The 18,756-nt window shown below is 34.2% G+C and overlaps 1 protein-coding gene across 1 annotated transcript; it reads right to left on the bottom strand.

The window, feature by feature from the left end:
• Nucleotides 1-2,725: 2,725 nt before the first annotated feature.
• On the bottom strand, nt 2,726-8,291 carry LOC126704426 (cell division cycle protein 48 homolog). Its single transcript, XM_050403438.1, has 9 exons — nt 8,105-8,291; nt 6,655-6,820; nt 6,334-6,562; nt 5,455-6,221; nt 5,135-5,356; nt 4,948-5,019; nt 4,543-4,824; nt 4,039-4,398; nt 2,726-3,309 (listed from the first exon to the last, which is right to left on the bottom strand). Exons 1-9 carry the CDS (start codon nt 8,164-8,166, stop codon nt 3,013-3,015), a joined length of 2,457 nt encoding a protein of 818 aa, XP_050259395.1. The 5' UTR covers nt 8,167-8,291; the 3' UTR covers nt 2,726-3,012.
• Nucleotides 8,292-18,756: the final 10,465 nt, after the last annotated feature.

Raw genomic sequence — 18,756 nt, 5'->3', positions numbered from 1 at the left:
TTCAAACTTGTTTTCACATCTAAAAAGATTGCATTTTTTTTTTTTTTTTGGATACTGCTTGTGTCCAGTGCAATTTTGCATTGAACATGATGCAATTCCGACATGTCTTCGTACTTTTTTTTTTTTTTTTCATATACATATATAATATTACCAAATTAAACAATGTGCCTGAGAAAGAGAAAGGAACACAAATTGTTGCTTCATTGCAAAGTCATTTTCCATCACTTCTCCTAAAAGGAGCAAGGGGATGTGTTGATGGATGTGTGTGACTGTGTTATTTATGTCACCAGGGATGAAAAAGAATTTTAGAAAGTGATCTCTCTCTCTCTCTCTCTGATGTGTGGTTGTGGGAAAATGTGTGCAATGATTGGGCATTGTGATCCCCTTATCTCTCTTGATAATTGTTGAGTTAAGGATAAGAAAGAAGCTTCTTTGATTTCATGCATCCATCTAGGTCCCCACACCACGTGAAATGGAACCGCACAACATTCAATGGGCGCTTAAAAAACTTAATTACGAAAAAATGATAACTCGATGTGCAAATACAACTAGAAACAAGCCAAACGTCTTTTCCAAATATTAACTGATGTATACAGATGTACATACATGTATACATCAATACTTGTGTACAATACATTTTAACTTGCCACCACTTATTCTTGGATAAAGATAGAGACTAGAAATGATGACTGACAAAGAAGTCCTTCAAATACTTACCAAAAGGACCAAAAAAAAAACAAGAAATTCTTCATATTTTCTTCTCCCTTTGATAAATTTTAATTATTTTGCACAATTAAAATGGATTAGATTGTTTGAGTATGTTGTGTGCTGTGTGAATGTGTGTCAAGTCCCATATTTTTACCAGGTGGATCTTGAGTTTATAAGTAATAATTACAAAATGTGACCAACTATTTTCCTCATACAAAAACTTTTGGCTCTGTATGTAACTAGGTACTACAAAGAAGAGCTACTGATCTTTCACAAAGATACTGCAGCGGGAAGCACCACAAAATATTGGTGCAAGACTTGAAGACCACTTTACATATTTGTTGGAAGCTTTGCTTTGTTGGTAGCTCACTTGAGCAATAAGTCTTAGTCGTGGCAATGCTAGGCTGTGCTTGCATTATCTTCTTTATCTTCTTATACTAATATTATATGCAGCAAAGTTCTAAGCTAACTCTTGTAGCTCTCTGTTTGCTCTCACGTGATGCACATGCAAGTTAACCACAAAGTGATAAAGATTCTAGCAACTTAGTGGACCAACATGTGAGCTCTGAGATACACTGCTGGCATCAAAAATATATTTCAGAGAAACCAGGAAATTTTGGGCCTTGATAGAATATATCAAAGATTCCCAACGTAGATCATAAGTACTTAAATTAATATGATGTATATTTTGTGTGGTCATAGACTCATAGGGTCCACCACATGTATGCATGTTACATGGGATCCCACATGAATTTACATTAAGATGGTGACTGCCATGTGGTTCACTATCAGCACAGCTTTAACAAAGGACTAGTAGTTGATTTTGGCAATCAAAGTGACCAAAACTTTGGTATCCCTTGGATAGTGTAGGCAAATAGGTGGGTTGGTGTTGATTTTGGCAGATCTAAGTGAGGTCTGCTTCACAGCTAACTTGGATCTAGCTAGGATCCAATCAAATTATAAGATAAAATTTTGGCTGGTGCTCAGTAAAAATTTTAAAGGAAGTGACCTTATACTGAAACACATTGAGGTACACAAACGTGTTACCATGGAGAATTCTTTTCAGGTGAAATGGATGAAACTAGACTTATGATATGATAGAAAATGGATGGTTGAAAACTGAGGCATGAGATTAAAAAGATTACGAAAAAAGATGTGGTAAACAGTAGTAAATCCTTTGTGACAGTTTGCCACAAGAATTAGTGGCCAAGCTGGAATTGCATAATTAGAGCTAAGAGATGACTGATAATTATAAGATACAAGAACCCAGAATTGAATCAGATTTTCCTTGTGTAACATCATTTCAACAGGAAAAATTATCATTGTTAAGCATGTTGGCAAGGCTTATTATTGGTATGTTATTAACTAGATGATACAATAAACCAACAATATTTTCCTATCCACTTAAAAAATAACCCTATTTGCATAATTGTTTTTGGTCACAAAACCTGTCGAAGTTAGTTTGGCTCTAAGAGGAGGGGGGAACAGAATCTCCATGTAAAAATCATTTATGATAGTAATATTTGCGTTCACTAACAACCAGGATATTACACTGTTCCCCTGTATATATCTTTGGTTGGAGCCACAGCTTTCATCTTTTTCTATTTGGTTGGAGATGCATCTTCATCTCCATGATAGAAATACCTTATTGCGTTGTCATATAGGTCCATTATTACACTCGGACAAGACCTAATGTCCCAACCCAAATGCTTCACATCTTTTGTTAGATAATTATGTTTTTATTGATTTTAACACAAGGATGTGTCCATCAAAACGTCTCATCACCTTTTGATTGTCACTCCAGTTTGTTGGGGGAAGGGTCAGGGGGAACAGGTGAGCAGTATCCCATATTTTTCATTATGCCTTTAGGCTTTTTAAGTATGCAATTTCTCTTAAGTTGAGAAAAAAGAGAAGATATTCAGCCATATTTCCATGGGTTTGACTTGCATCTAGTGATCCAATAAACTAGACAAAACATTATCTCAAAAAAAAAAAAAAAAACCACAGACAACACATATCTCACAATGGCCATGTGTTGGTCTCATAGACATATCTCATCCAGTTTACTGAAATACTGGAAAGAAGTCTTGCCCTATTTTCACATGGTTGAAAGATCCAGCCCACAAACAAAGCAAACCATATAAGTTAAAAGAAGTTTTTTCATAGCAAAAAAAATTACTAACAGTGAAATAGAAACTTAAAAGCTAAAGGCTACAATTGTTCCGAAGCAGAATAAAACATGAAATTCATGGCAGTGGATGTAACATATCAGCTGCAGCACTTAAAACAGGTTTGGTTTCAACTTTAGCTGTACAGATCATCATCATCTCCAGCAGCAGTGGCAGAGGAAAATGGGTCTGAAGCTCCTGCTGCAGCACTCTCAGTTCGATCTGGAAACCGGAACTCAGATCCAAAACCACGTGATTGTTGTAAAGTCTGAGCAAAGAGCTGGTATTTCCTGATGTCTGCATCACTGACACTTCGGCGGGCATATTTCATCGACTCTTCAAAGTGTGCTGCCTTTATCTCAGGAACCTCGTCAATGTCATCCTCCTCCATAGCTTCAGGGTTCTCTCTCTTCCTTCTCTCCCTCTCAATATCCTGTCAGATGGGTTGAACAAAGAGGATATAAGGAATATGAAGCCCTTCATTTTTGAGAAGAGCAGAAGATATAGGAAGGGGTGGGAGAACAACGATGTGCATGCAGGATGTGCAAATTATCAACCCAAGGTCATCCACCCATAATAACAATACTAATAAACCAAGGCCAACCAACATTACAGGAGCAAATAAAGAATTCTACAAATTGTAAAACCATCAAACCTGAATAATATTTTACTTTCATATGCACAGCCAACAAAAAAAGAATTTAAGCATTTATATAAGCTATGAGAGGAGGAACGATGGAATAATAAATAATTTGTAATAGCCTTGTTGGCATATAACATTTTAAGATTAGCAAATTCAAATTTTCTGAAGAACTACAATCATGTTTTATATATATATATATATATACACACATATATAATGAATAAATAGAACTATGAAGCATTATAACATGAACAGTGTACAAAACAAAAAAATTATTTATAACAGCCATTTACACCATCAAAAATGGTGCCATATGTCTACCAAGTCAAGGAAAAATTACACCTTATATAAACACACTAATCAAAGAATTCTCACACCGAGTGAGCAGCTTTACTAGACCAGCAATAATTAGTTTTGGTAACTTGCTGTCTTCCACACAACCAAGGTGGTCTAAGAACAATATGCCTTTGAAACTAATGCTTTGCTAAATGCAACTTCAAATTTGGGAAAAGCACTTACCTTCTCAATGTTTTCTCTAATAGCATATTTGCAGGCACGCTGACAAATTTCAGTGATATCTGCACCGCTAAATCCTTGAGTATACCGTGCAAGAGCTGCAAGGTCAACTTCCTTAGAGATGGGCGATTTCCGCAAACATGCTTTAAATATCTGATGACGAGAAGCCTCATCTGGAAGTGGGATATAAATCAACTGGTCCAGACGTCCAGGCCTGAGCAAAGCTGAATCAATAATGTCTGGTCTGTTTGTTGCCCCAATAATGAACACTGTTTTCTTGGCTGTCATACCATCCATTTCTGTCAGAAGTTGGTTTAGTACTCTGTCTGCAGCACCACCAGCATCACCAACAGAGCCACCACGCTGAAAGTAGGGACCATCAAATAATCAAAATAAACAGTTAGTCTTAGCACAACACTTTGCAATTAACAGCAATAAGTTGTTTTTGTGTTTGTGCTTGTTTAGAGGTGAATGGATATGTGAAAGTACAACCTAGATGGTCAGTACCTGAGTTGCAATAGAGTCTAGTTCGTCAAAGAAAAGGACACATGGAGCTGACTGCCTAGCCTTGTCAAATATCTCACGCACATTTGCCTCACTTTCTCCAAACCACATTGTCAGCAACTCAGGTCCTTTGACACTAATGAAATTTGCCTGGCATTCATTGGCAATTGCCTTTGCAAGTAGTGTTTTACCACAGCCAGGAGGCCCATAAAAGAGAACACCTTTAGAAGGTGACATGCCAAATTTCTCAAACTTCTCAGGATGCTCCACTGGGTATTGGACAGTCTGCAAGATGCCAAAAAATTGATATGAAATTTAGTGTACATAAATGAAATCTAACAAAGACAGGAGATTGCTTTAAAACGCATTTTTCAGAAGGGAAAAATCAAGATGGAACAAAGTACAAACCTCCTGAAGCTCTCTTTTAACGTTGTCCAAACCTCCCACATCTTCCCAGGAAACATTAGGAACCTCCACAACCTACCAAACAAGAAATCATGATTGTTATCTCCTGTAAATGCATATGGCATCTAAAATAGCCCATAGAGAAACAATTTCCATATGAAGTAAAACAAGACTTCTTTTCAAAACTCACTGTTTCACGTAGCGCTGACGGATTTGAAGTCCCCAATGCAGATTGGAAGTGTTCATTAGTCACAGCCATCGAATTTAACACCTCGGCATCAATAGTTTCATCCTCTAAGTCAATTACATCCATTTTCTCCCGAATACACTGAAGAGCAGCCTCTGTGCAAAGAGCAGCAAGATCTGCGCCAACATAACCATGGGTATCTTTTGAAACTCTTTCAAGATCAACCTGAAACATAATACCAATTAAAACATAAGATAATGTTATCAACATAAAGAAAATGATGTTTTAAATAACATTAGAGAAAACAGTAGACAGAATCTCACATCATCTGCAAGTTTCATATTCTTTGTGTGGATTCTAAGAACTTCCAATCTTCCAACCTCATCTGGTACACCAATGTCAATTTCACGATCAAATCTCCCAAATCTCCTCAGTGCAGGATCAATACTATTAGGCCTATTGGTAGCTCCCATGACAATCACATGTGCTCGGGACTTGAGGCCATCCATTAATGTCAGGAGTTGGGAGACAATACGCCTCTCCACTTCACCATTCGTCTTTTCCCTCTTTGGGGCAATTGAATCTATCTCATCAATAAATATAATAGACGGGGCATTCTTTTCGGCTTCCTCAAATGCCTTTCTCAAGTTGCTTTCAGACTCACCAGCTAGCTTTGACATTATTTCAGGTCCATTAATCAAAAAGAAGAATGCACCTGTCTCATTAGCTACAGCTCTTGCAATCAGAGTTTTTCCAGACCCAGGTGGCCCATAAAGCAAGATTCCTTTTGGGGGTTTCACACCAATTGATTTGAAGAGCTGTGGGTGTCTAAGAGGAAGTTCTACTAGCTCCCGGATCTGAGCCATTTGCTTCCTAACACCACCAACATCATCATATCCCACTTCATTCAATCTCTCCTCATCTTCACGTTTGATAGGATCTCCCTCACAGAAGATTTCAGTATCTGGTGCAACAACACAATACTCACCAGGGTCTGTCTCTATAACCTTGAATTCAACACTTCTCATTCCACCCCTGACTAGAAAAAGGTCACCCTTCCTCACAGGTCGGTAAGATTCCAAGAAATATGCTGTTGAACCAGGAAAAAGAATCAGACAAAATCACAAAACTATATAACTACTTAATTACTAATTAAAATAAGCAATTAATGAGCCAAGATGAAGTTAAAATAGAAAACTCACGCTTCAAAAATACATCAAACAAGTTGCCACTGACACCCTCAATTGTATCATCAATCGGAAGGATGTGAACTCGTTTCCCATACTTCACATCAGGGCACTGATGGATGGAAATAACATCTCCAAGACGAACTCTAAGATTTGATCGAACAACTTTGTTCATTCTGATTTTTGGTTCTTCACATTGTTCATCAGCAAGAACAATACAGACTGTGTCTCTTCGCTTCTTTCCCTGTACACCACCAAGAAAGGAAAAAAAGGATATGAATCACATTCTCAAAATCAAATTCACCTCTTAAGTAGCTATATAGAATGTAAAATCACCTTAAGTAAAACAGTGTCCCCACGGAAAAACTGAAGCTTTTCCATTGTATTAGGGTGCATGGAAACCACAGAGTTATCATCAGTTACAGCTTCATCAACAACAAGACGATTAGGAGACTTCTTGTGTTCCAGAATTGCAGTGGAATAATCCTTCTTATTACTTTTCCTGTTTTGAACATACAAATCAATTATACTAGCAGAAAGGCTAAAGGAGTATGAACTAATTAAAAAAGAATTCCAGTAACTTTGGGGAAAGTGACAAGGTGAACATGCACAGGAGAGAGAGAGAACATTGAATAGTTATGAGATACATGAAATATACACAATGAACAGAAGTTTTTAAAGCAACATATTACAATAGTGTGTGATAATTTTTTATCCAATAAACTGAATGATGTAAACTAGTTTTGTGCCCAACATAAACCTCCCAAGGTCAAGCCTCATTGGAACTTAAAATTTCTACTGTATTTCAAACTAATTTCAATTTATCACATATTACAATGTGATGCAGAAATCAACTATTTTTAACAGTTAAAAAAAAAAAACGTACCAAAAAAAAAACATCAAAATTTCAGCTGTTATCAGTAGTCTAGATCTTCTGTATATCTACATGTTAATATTGGTGTAAAAAGTAATGTTAACCTCCAACATAAAAAATTGCAATGTGCTTTATCAATTGGATGACAATGCATATTACCAAACTTTCTCAATGAATTCATCATCAAATTGACCCGTGTAAATCGAAACTATAGATTTGAAATGTAAATATTCGACAATTGTTAAAAACCAAGACTGACATTGAAATTCACCAACATGTATAAAAGAATATTTAAAATATCTCTAACTAATTTTCTCATTCAAAATTAAAAATACACAGTAAAAACATCCCAGGAGCTTAACTCTCACAATAAGCATCACACCCGATATATAATTTTATTTCAAATACATGTTACACTTAAAATTACATGCCCTACAATCCACTTAATTTTTGTAACTCTGTTTTATTATCCCAGTAAATATATTCCCAAAGAGGCATCAATCACATCTAATCCTAGTTCACCATTCACATTAAAACAATACCATGAAGACAATATAAAAAACTAAAACTTCAACTTCAACAAAAACCCAACACAGACAAAAATCCCTGCAAAGCTTAACCCATTAATCAATATGCAAAACAAACCGATCACATTTCAGCACAGCACAAACAGACACAAAATTCTACAGAAAGATTATATCTTTAAACATTGTAATAATTTTCCAAACGAAACAATCTTCATCATCCTAAAAGAAAACAAAAAAAAAATCCCATGAAACTATCTTCCGGGAAAACAATAAAAACTCCCGAAGAAGCTATCTTTCGATGGAAACAAAAATTAAAACATAAAAAGTTCCCAGGAAACTGTTTTCATGGGAAACAAACAGAAATTAGAAGCAGTGAAAAACGTACTGATCCGCAGAGGAAGAAGAGGGCTGCCCATGATCTGGGGCGGAAGAGCTTGGATCTGCCATGGTTTTTCTCTCTCTCTTTCTCTGAGCTTTTCGCTTTCGTGTACTACAAGGTTTTTGGAAGAGTTTAACTTTAACACTGAGTTCTGTAAAGTTAAGAAAAAAAAACGTGAAAGCCTTTTGTGTTTTGTTTCGATATTTATAGGAAGAGAGAAAGAGTTCTAGTCCGAGTGCAACTTTTTTTTTTTGATAATGTTCGAATACAACTTTAACTAGGACTTGTTGGAGATACGGCTCTTAGCCAATAATCTTGTTCCACGTGTCAATGAACAAATAATATCTTGCCACGTAAGCGCCAATTAAGAAAACAACCTAGTAATAACGTGTACTATATTTTAAAAATAAAAATTTTATATAATAATAACAAATATATAACATATATATATATATATATATATAACCGAAGACTTTGAAACTCTCATAATTTTTCACGTCAATACAATATTTAAATAAAATTATAAAAACTTTATAAAAAATAAAAAAAAATTTTAAAACAAACTAAATAAGGAGTAAAACTTTATTTCTCTAATAAGTCCAATTTAAACTCAAACTCAAATATTGGTAATTTATCTCTAAATTTGCAAGATTTCATTTAAGAATTAATTTATTTTCTTAAAATTTACAAACCAACTTCTTTTTAAAGGAGAAAACACCAAATTGTAAATACTCAATAGTTCTCAAACTATTGTAGCCGCCTCCTTTCTTTTTGAAACCATGTGTTATTTTGTTTTTTCTTTCAAGGAGATTGCCTTTATGTCATAATACCACCATAGGAACCTATAGAGAACATCTCATGGACAAACATATCACCGAAGATGCTAAGAAGCCTAAGATGGTTACAACAGGTTTGGGTGAATGTAGTTCTCTTCACGTAAAGCGATAAACTAATATAACAAACAGGTCTACAGCAAACTCTTTTTTTTTTTTTTTTAGACACGTTAAAATCTAAAATTTATTGCTTCATGGGTTCATGTACTTTTTTCTTTTTCTTATATTTCTATTTTGAATAGTCATATTTTTTTAAAATTGTTTCAATAACTTATTCTTTAATTATATTTGAACATATTTAGTAGATTTCGATCATTATACCATGCATTATTCTTTTGAAGGTAATCAATTTTTTTTTAATATATTTCTCTATTGTGTAATCATATACATTTTGTTTTGTTTAAAAAATTCATAGAAAGTAAATCTCATGAATCTTTAATATTTTTTTATTTTTCATAAGTTTTAATATTTGAATTATTCATTTGATGGTAACACATCTTTTTCTTATATTTCTCTATTGTGTAATCATACGCGTGCGCGCACACACATACACACACACACACACACACACACACACACACACACACACATATATATATATCTATAATTTGTAGGCTTTGAATCTTTTTATTCCTTTTAATGGTTATAACAATGAATTATTCTTTTGAATATAACCCATCTTTCTCTTATATTGGCTTTTTTATCAAATTGTAACACAAATTGAAGTCATACAAGAACAAATCATGTAATGGTGTAGTTTTTTAATCAATTTAAGATTTTATTAAATTATTTTAGTCTACTTCACAAATAGGTAAGTTTCCGTACATAGCACGAGTTAGCGACTAGTTATATTAAATTAAATGATTGATATTATAATTGTTTATTGTGCCAAGGTATTTTATATTATCCGTCAACATTTTTCATCATATTATTTTTATTATGATTTTGAACTTGTACTTTATAATCCATTAAGATTTTTCTATAAATTTGATGATCAAACTTAATGACATTATAATATGAATGAATGAATGTTTGTTTGTTTGTTTGTATGTATGTAATTTTTTCAGTAAGCAAAAATAAATTATTAAAATTATAATAACATGAGACAATAAATAATTTATTTTCTTGAAAACAAGACCAAAAATATAAATTAAGGAATGGACTAAGGATTTCAAGTTAAGGGGAGCCGAAATATAAGCAGGAAAAAAAAAATGTCTTATGAGTTAGCAATGTGGGCAATGTGGGATTTACTAGTTTTCAATTATAAATTTATCTACTTTAAAAATATTAGTTATTGCATTATGAGCAATGTTATAAATACTATTTCGGACCTTATTTTGGTTTGTTCATTGGAACGAAATATTTAGGTATTGGCCTATTTCGGAGTTTCCACTATTTTCTGTGTGTGTGAGAGAGATATTGATTAAAACCCATATAAATTATTAAAAATTTTAAAATTATAAGTCTATATTTCAATTAGTATGTCAATCTTTAAGCCTAAAATATACATTTAATACATATATTATCAAATTAACAATTAATTTTTCAGAATATAATATTGTAGGGATACGAATTTGTTTAACGACCCAAGAGTGACGTTGGGCTCGTATGCAATGGCCCCAACAATATGATTTGTAGAGAGTGGGCTTGAATGGCATGACCTTGGGCACAGGTGGACGGTTTGATCGTGGCGTCCACGGAAATTCTTGTACGGGCGGGCCTGGCTTGACTAGCTAAGCCCTCCATTGGAACGGGTTGTAGGACTTTTGTCCTCGAACGCTGTCCAAGGATCCTGGTGTCCTTCCCTCTCTCCCCTTTTCCCCGGGGGGAGAGAGTCCTCTTTTTCTTCTGGGGGTATTTTCCTTTTATAGTCATGTTTGTTTTTCTGTTTAGAGTCCACGTGTAAGTTTCACTTTTCTGGGATGCAAACCTGTCCTGTCAACCCATACCTAGTATGGTTTGGGGTCGTTGGGAAAGTTAAAGGGTATGGTTTAAAGGATGGACTTGTCAGATACAGGGTTTGGTATTATGACGTTGGCAGCTTTTTCCCTTACCTTGCCCCTGAACTCAGTTTTTCCCTTTCTTCAGGCATTTCATGAGGTGCCGAGCAAGAGGTCGTCCTCGACAATGGCTCTCCTCGGCTTGGGCCGTAGGGCCTGGGCCCCCATGTAGAGTGGGACTGGGCCGCGAATTCACTAGCCCCACAAATATGATTAACATGTATCTATATAATGATAGAAGAAAAAGTCATAAGCTAATTTCTTTAAAAAAAAATACTAGGTGATTACGTGTAGTGGAGGATGGTGTAGAACCGTAGAAGGCTTAAAAATCAACATAAAAATCTAAGGCTGCGTTTGGTTTGCGTAAAAGCATTTCCGGAAAATATTTCATTTTCTGGAAATGTTATTTTCCAGAAAGGAAAATGTATTCAGGTGTTTGGCTGTGTCGAAATTCGTTTTGTGATCGGCGCTGATCGTTCTTTCTCTGGCTCGCTCTCTCTTTTGTTCGTTGAGTTCTTTCTTTCTGTGGCTCTCTCTCTCTCTGACCTGGGCTCTCTCTTTTCTTCTCTCTCTCTCTCTCTCTCTCTCTCTCTCTCTCTCTCTCTCTCTCTCTCTCTCTCTCTCTCTCTCTCTCTCTCTCTCTCTCCGGAAGTGACTTGAAGTGAAAATGAGGGGAGTAAATGATTTCCAGGTCAAAGGTGAAAATAGTGGTCAACTGGAAGTCATTTTCCGGAAAATGATATTTTCCGTGACAACCAAACACTCCGATTTTACGGAAAATGATTTCCGGAAACAGTTTTCACCCAATTCAAACACAGCCTATGCTTCACTTGAAAACTAGTCAGGCTAGTCACGTGAAGCTCACAAAACTTAAAAAGTAAAAGAAAATAACACAAATAAAATTAATAGCTCGTTTGGATGGAGAGAGAGTAGAGTAAAGCAAAGTAGAATTGTCTCAAAATTAGCATATTTTCAACTAACTCTACTTACTTCTTTCCACTCCCTCCACAATCCAAACAGGCTTAAGAAACAAAGTTGAAGTGTTGAAGGTTTGTAACTATGGGTCCTGGGTTAAAAACTTAAAATGGCTAATAGGTTTTAATTTTTTTGGGTTGGGTTAGGCTTAGAGATGGCAATTTTGCTCCGCCCCTCCCTGTTTCGCCCCATGCGCATTTTTCCTGCCCCACAAAGGTGGTGGGGCAGGGATGGGACAAGATTTTAACCCCATACCAAAGGGCGGGGTGAGGCAGGGGCGGGACGGGGATTGGTTTAGACTTTTTAGACCCAACTCGCCCTGCCCCACTCCGCATTGATAAAAGTTAAATTGTAAATTTTTCATACCCAAAATCTCTACTATTTAAGCCTCCATTTAGGAAGCACGTTTTGCTCATTTCCCAACAAAAGCTTTTTTTCCCGTGGGTCCCATGCACTGTTCATGGAACCCACAAGTACCATATTCAGTAACTTTTTCTTTAAAACTGGGTCCCACAACACCATTCACACATTTAAAAATTATTTTGCTACAATGTTTTCAGTTTTTAGTTTTCAGCAATAAGTGGTATTCAAACAGATTCTAAATAAACAAATTATCAACTTATTTTATTCTACCCAATAAGGCTTTTTGCCTCTTTTTTTCCTCTAGCAAAGTTGGAAATAAGGTACTAATTTTAACATTTTTTTTTTTAGTCTTTATTATAAAAAAATTTATGTACTATTGAATCATTGATTTTGTAATATGAGTTTTTTGTTGTTGTTGTAATATTGTCTTATTAAATACTTTAATAATATTATTCAATTTTTGCTAAAAATTAGTTTGATTTGATAGGATAAATTTATTTGTAATTTCAAGTATATTTTTATTAATGAAACATTTTTTTATTAAAAACAATTGTAATAATTATGGGCAAATTAAGAAGAAATAGAATTTTACGGGATACAGTGGGGGCCCAAGGGGTGGGGATGAAGCAATAAAAATTTTTCCGTCATGTAAGGTGGGACAAGGATGGGGGTAAGACAAAATCATGCGAGACGGGAGTAAATACCCTCTCCTTTGAACCTGCTCCCGTCCCATTGCCAATTTGCCATCCCTACTTAGGCTGTCTAAGCTGATAATCATAGGGGAGGAGGACTAAGGCTTTAAAAGAGAGGAGGCCCAATTAAAACAAACTCAAAATATACCTAATTGAAAAAAATAAAAATTTTGGGCAAGAGGGGCCTCGCCCCCTCTTAGATACGTCCCTGTATAGATTAATTTGCAAATAATTTATGAAATTATACTAAACGATTGGGATGTCAAATATTTAATCTTTAATCTCAAAATTTTCATTTCAATATGTAATATACTCATATTTAATCTTTTAATCGAATGAACCATGTGCATTCCCCATATAAAGTACTCCATAAATCTGACTTTTCTTTTCTTTAAATACTAAAATTTATTTAGCAAATCATAGAATTAATCCAATTATGATATTGAAGACTTTTATATATTATTATATATAGTTTGACTATGATCAGGTCTATCGTATTTTAGTTAAAATGTCCTGTTGATCTAAAATACTATTCTGATTAAAATATTGATAATAAATATTTTTAAAAAATTATAACAAGTTTTATTATTTACTTTATATTATTATAAAAATGTATCGCATTTTTTACGTACAATGATTTACTCCTTTTAAAATAAAATAAAAAATCTTTATTGCTAAAGTCTTGAGAAGTTTTAAATACTCAAACGCTTGAAGAATTTAAAAGGTGTTTCAAATTATGTTTATCTAAACTATGATAATGGTTTTTTAAAATAAAAATTCAATCTTATTTGATGCACTTTGACTAACTTAGGAAATTTTTATTATCTATCTTATTGTTAGACTCTAATCATATTATTGAAAATATTTTCTTTCGTTTGATCTATTACTAATTCATGCAACGTGTGAACATAGTATTAGTTAAAAAATTAATTTCATTACCCCCTAAATATATATAAAGATATATATATATATATATATATATATATATAACCGAGCAATGTCCTCACTAATTGATTAGTGATAGCCAAATTGCCCTTTGCTATTAGATTTTTTTTTTTTTTTTTGTCAAATTCAAAATTTTAATGAAAATTCCTTTTGAGAGAGAGAGAAAGATATGTAAGTTATGATATATCTTTTGAAGTTGTGATATAAGTTAAAAGGCAGCAAGTACGTACAAATTGGATGAAATCAATGAAGTTGTTTATAAATGATATCTTTTGAAGTTGAAGCTTTTTTTTTTTTTTTTGATAAGAAGCATGAAATATTCATTTAACTTGAAAAGAGTTACAACAGAGAAAGCATACAAACACTGGGAGAAAATCACAAACAATTACACACCACTCTTCTCAATGAACCCGAGAGCCCAGCAATATTTTTCTGAGTTTGCATATTAACATTTTTGGGGTCTCTTTTCTTGGGCTCTAGTGGTGGGCTCATTAAAAGGAGAGATATTACTTGTGGTTTTCGGGCTGGGAAGTTCTTGGGCCAAAGAAGAAAACATTTGAAAGCCCAAAACCGATTTTTGGCCTCAAAGGACCATTAGGAAACACGTGAGTGCTCAACAAAGGAGGGTGCTGGGCTCAAGGAGCAAACCACTGCCAGCACAGTTGAACTGCTACCTTTCTCCGTACCCAGGCTCACTGGACTAACAGCCATTGGAATCTGAAAACCGGTATCTTCCTCTCTTCTTTCTTCCTCCGACTCGCCTCGGCAAGCAGCACAATGTTTCTCAAAAACCCCCTTCCTCCAATTGGACAAATCTTGAGACCCAGACCGAAGAAACCCACCAAAACCCAAAACACCACAAATAAAGCAAAAGGAAGGAAGCCACTCCATTTGAAGACTAGATCTGAAATAAAACTGGAAGATCTTTATTCCTCTATCTACATACCTTAGATCCAAAGCCATCTTCCAGGCAGATCTTGGAGTGGACTTGAAAGCTCGCACGCGCTCCTCTAAGATGTCCAATCTCATGGCTGAAGTGGAGCTTTCATCATCCTCAAACGTGGTGAGATGAAAATGCAGAAGTCCTCCAGTGGTAGCTTGATCCATGTTGCTGAGGGGACCTTGAAGGCTACAGAGACTTAGAAAATACCCGAATAGGGAGAGGGAGAGAGGGCTTGTACCAAGGCAAGAGAAATAAAAACTCCTACTGAGGGAGGGAGACCTATAAGTTAATCCCCTTTTAAATTGTCAACAACTCTGGTAAAGTTTGTACAGATTCTTTCTATAGAATATTTGAGTCCTACATTATTTGACCTTGAAGGCCAACTTTAATCTCTTAAAAAGAGTACCCACTAACCCTTATCTTGTTAAATTACTGATTTTCTCAAAAGTTTAAGATATTAAGATATGATAATTTTAATCATTTAACCACATACTCTAACACTTCTCCTCACTTGTGGCTCAAACTTCCTTTTATAGGTGAGGCTTATACATGAGATTTTAAATGGGAGGTAGAGTGGAGTAAGTAATGACCGAATTTATAACTTCTTATTCTAATACCATGTTAATTTACAATTTCTTCCAAAAGTTTAAGTTATTAGGATATAGTAAATTTAATCATATAATCACATACTTCCAATCCCACACCCTGTCCCTATCAGTATAATTAAAAATTAGTTCAAACTCTACAAATTCCAATGATCTATACCTTGCATGTCAATAGATAAATGGAGGGCCTTCTTGCCATGGCTCTCCACTGATCTCTTGCAAGAATGCCATGATGCTTGTGTCTATGAGGAATGAGAGTTCCATGAAACCAAAAAAATAAAGAAAGTGCAGCATCACTTCTACACATACTCAATTCACAAGCTTGAGAATTCAGTCCCATAGTAAACATTAGCTAGCTACAAAATTGCTTCACAATACAATGTGCAAGAGGAGGCAACCTGCATAGATTGGACAAGTCATCCCACTTACTCATGGAACCAATTTTTATTTATTTTTGGCAAGTTACACACACTAGTGAGCCTTAATCCATTCACTATCCATACCATTATTATGGAAAGAGGAAGTTCCATTTGAGATATCATCAGCAAGTTTCAGCAAATTCTTGACCAAAACATACGACTAACATCCTCGAGAATTTAAAGTGACATTTTTTTGTCCATTAATTTCATATTGTAAGTGACCAACAAATGATCATTGACTAGATATTATTAATTAATTCCATCCTATTTCATAATAGCTTTTTCAACCAACAATGACCTCAAAGTCACTAGCCCTAACAAATTTTGGTAATCAAAGAGACTATAACAAACTATAATAGGATCAAACTCACAAAACCAAAAATATTTTTACTTGCATTTATCAGACAAAATCTCTCTCTCTCATCCTAATTATCACATTTTTATAAGTTAGAATAAATAAACCTAGAGGCAAAGTGACAAAAATACTCAAGAGAACCTAAACTCCATTCCATCATTTTCATCATAATGCTTTCTTATTTTAGGTGACCAACAAATGGCCAGATATTTAAGTCTCTCCTATGATTATTACTAGTCACAGACTTACACGATGCATGAGAATAAATAATTATTTTGTATTTTAATATAATGTATAATTTTTTCTCTAAAATTTTTTTGAAGGTAATTTGGTTCCCCTAAAAATTTAAAAATTTCTATTTGGTCCAATTAGGTCTACTTCGGTCCACTTTAGTCCACTTGGTCAATTTCGATCCCCCTTCAGTCCATTTTAGACTAATTGAGCCCTAAAGTGATTTTTTTTTTTTTTTAGGTTTTCTTTTCAAATTTAGCTCAAAAAAAATTCTTAATTTTTTGGTTGAAAAGGATTAAATTTTATTATATTTGGGCTAAACTCTTTAGTTTTGAGTTAAAAAATACAAAGAAAATACTAAAATAGACATTATAAATTAGAAATATGAGCCCTAAAAATGCAAAAAAAAAAAAAAAAAAAAAAAAAAAAAAAAAAAACAAATTATAAGTATTCAAAAGTCTTATTCGGTCCACATTAGTGTTCTATCCAGTCCATTCCGTCCTCTTCGGTCCAATTCGGTCCTATTTAGTCCATTCTGTCCACTGAAGTTCTATTTGGTCTAATTTGGGCCATTCGGTCTTATTCAGTCTATTTCGGTCCATTCAATTCATATTGGCTCTTTTCGGTCCACTTTAGTCCTATTCGGTCCATTTTGTCCACTTTAGTCCTATTCGATCCATTCTCTCTGCTTTGGTTCTATTGGTCCCGTTCGGTCTATTCTATCCACTTTGATCCAATTCAGTTCTATTCGGGCCATTCAGTCCAATTTCGTCCTATTCAGTTTATTTTGTCCACTTTGGTTCTATACGGCCCAGTCTATCGACTTCGGTCCTATTCAGTCTATATTGGTCCTATTCAGTCCCATCTGTCTACTTTAGTCCGATTTGGTCTTATTCAGTCCATTCTATCAACTTCAGTCCATCTGGTCTTATTCAGTCCATTCGGTCCACCTTGTTCCTATTCGGTCCTCTTCTGTCTATTTGGTCCACTTTGTGTTCCATTTGGTACGATTCGGTCCATTCGGATAACTTTGGTTCATTCTGGTCCACTTTGATCTATTTTTTTTGTGCACTTACATAATGAGAAATGATATGTTTGAGTTGAAAGCACCTAATCTAAATCCAAATATATATATATATATATATATATCAAACTCGTAATATCTAAAATATTAAGCATAACATTTTATTATTGTTATGTTTTTGTTGAGTCACATTAATATAGAATTTCAGTCTACTTCGATAAGACTAAGTGCCTGTTTGTTTGGGCGTTTTGAGCCCAAAAGTTGGCTTTTTAAAAAAGCCAGCCCAAGTTTAGTGTTTGGTGAGTATAAAACGCAACTTTTTGCTTAAAGTTGTGTTTTATATTTGTGAAGAAATGCGCGTTTGAAAAATGGATGTGTTTCAGTCCATAATTGTAAAAGTTGGTGTGGGCGTTTGATATATATCCGTTGGGTGACTTCAATTACCAAAATTACCCTTCAATAAAGGGCAAGGTGTCTTCTTTAGATCACGCACAGCCTCAGCAAATTCATCTCACCTGAACCTCACTCACGCAATAAAATTAATCAAACCACAACAATAAAAGCAAAAAAAATTCTTGCTCTCATAAAACTGATATAATTTAAACAACAAATCTAAAATCAAAACAAATAGAAAGAGTGAGGAGCTTCTGGAAAAAAAAAAAAAAAAATAGAAGCCGATGGAAGAAAAGAGAGTTGGGGAAAGAAAGAGTGAAAAATATAGAAAGAGTGAGGAGCTTCTGGAAAAAAAAAAATAGAATCCAATAGAAGAAAAAAAAAGAGTGAGGAGCCGATAGAAAAAAAATAGAAGCCGATAGAAGAAAAAAAATAGAGAGTAGAAAGACCTCAGAGAGCTGGAAAAAGAAAGAGTGAGGAGCTTCTGGAATCAAGTGAAAGTAAAGGAAAAAAAAAAGGAGAGGATGTACTAATATGGGTATACGTGTGTGGTTGACAAAATGCAAGAGAGAAAGAAAAAGAAAAAAAAAAAAGGAAACGTATGGATGAAATAAAAGGCAAAGAAGAAGAAATCACAATTTAAAAATAATATCACAATATTTTCACAATATTTTTACAATAAATTTTAAGTAATTAATTAATATTAGTGAGTAAAAATATAATTTCAGTAATGAGTTCAAATTAGAACTAGAAATAACTTTCCATATAAGATTTTGTTATGATTCTTGTGAAAGTATTGCAAAAAGTATTATGGATATAACATTTTTTGTTGAAAAATATAATTGTTAAGAATGAATAGAAAAAGAATAAATAAAGATTA

Source organism: Quercus robur, chromosome 10, assembly GCF_932294415.1.
Source record: "Quercus robur chromosome 10, dhQueRobu3.1, whole genome shotgun sequence".
In the NCBI taxonomy this organism is placed as follows: Eukaryota; Viridiplantae; Streptophyta; class Magnoliopsida; order Fagales; family Fagaceae; genus Quercus; species Quercus robur.
The sequence above is the reverse complement of the archived record's forward strand: the minus strand, read 5'-3'. Positions and strand labels throughout refer to the sequence as shown.

What these genes read in the sequence shown, in the direction of transcription:
- LOC126704426 (XM_050403438.1), bottom strand. Translation starts at nt 8,166, where the DNA reads ATGGCAGATCCAAGCTCTTCCGCCCCAGATCATGGGCAGCCCTCTTCT. An exon ending in GTTTGATGTATTTTTGAAGC is followed by an intron (nt 6,222 to 6,333) that starts GTGAGTTTTCTA and finishes CTGGTTCAACAG; the next exon opens with CATATTTCTTGGAATCTTAC. An exon ending in TAGACTCTATTGCAACTCAG is followed by an intron (nt 4,399 to 4,542) that starts GTACTGACCATC and finishes CCCTACTTTCAG; the next exon opens with CGTGGTGGCTCTGTTGGTGA.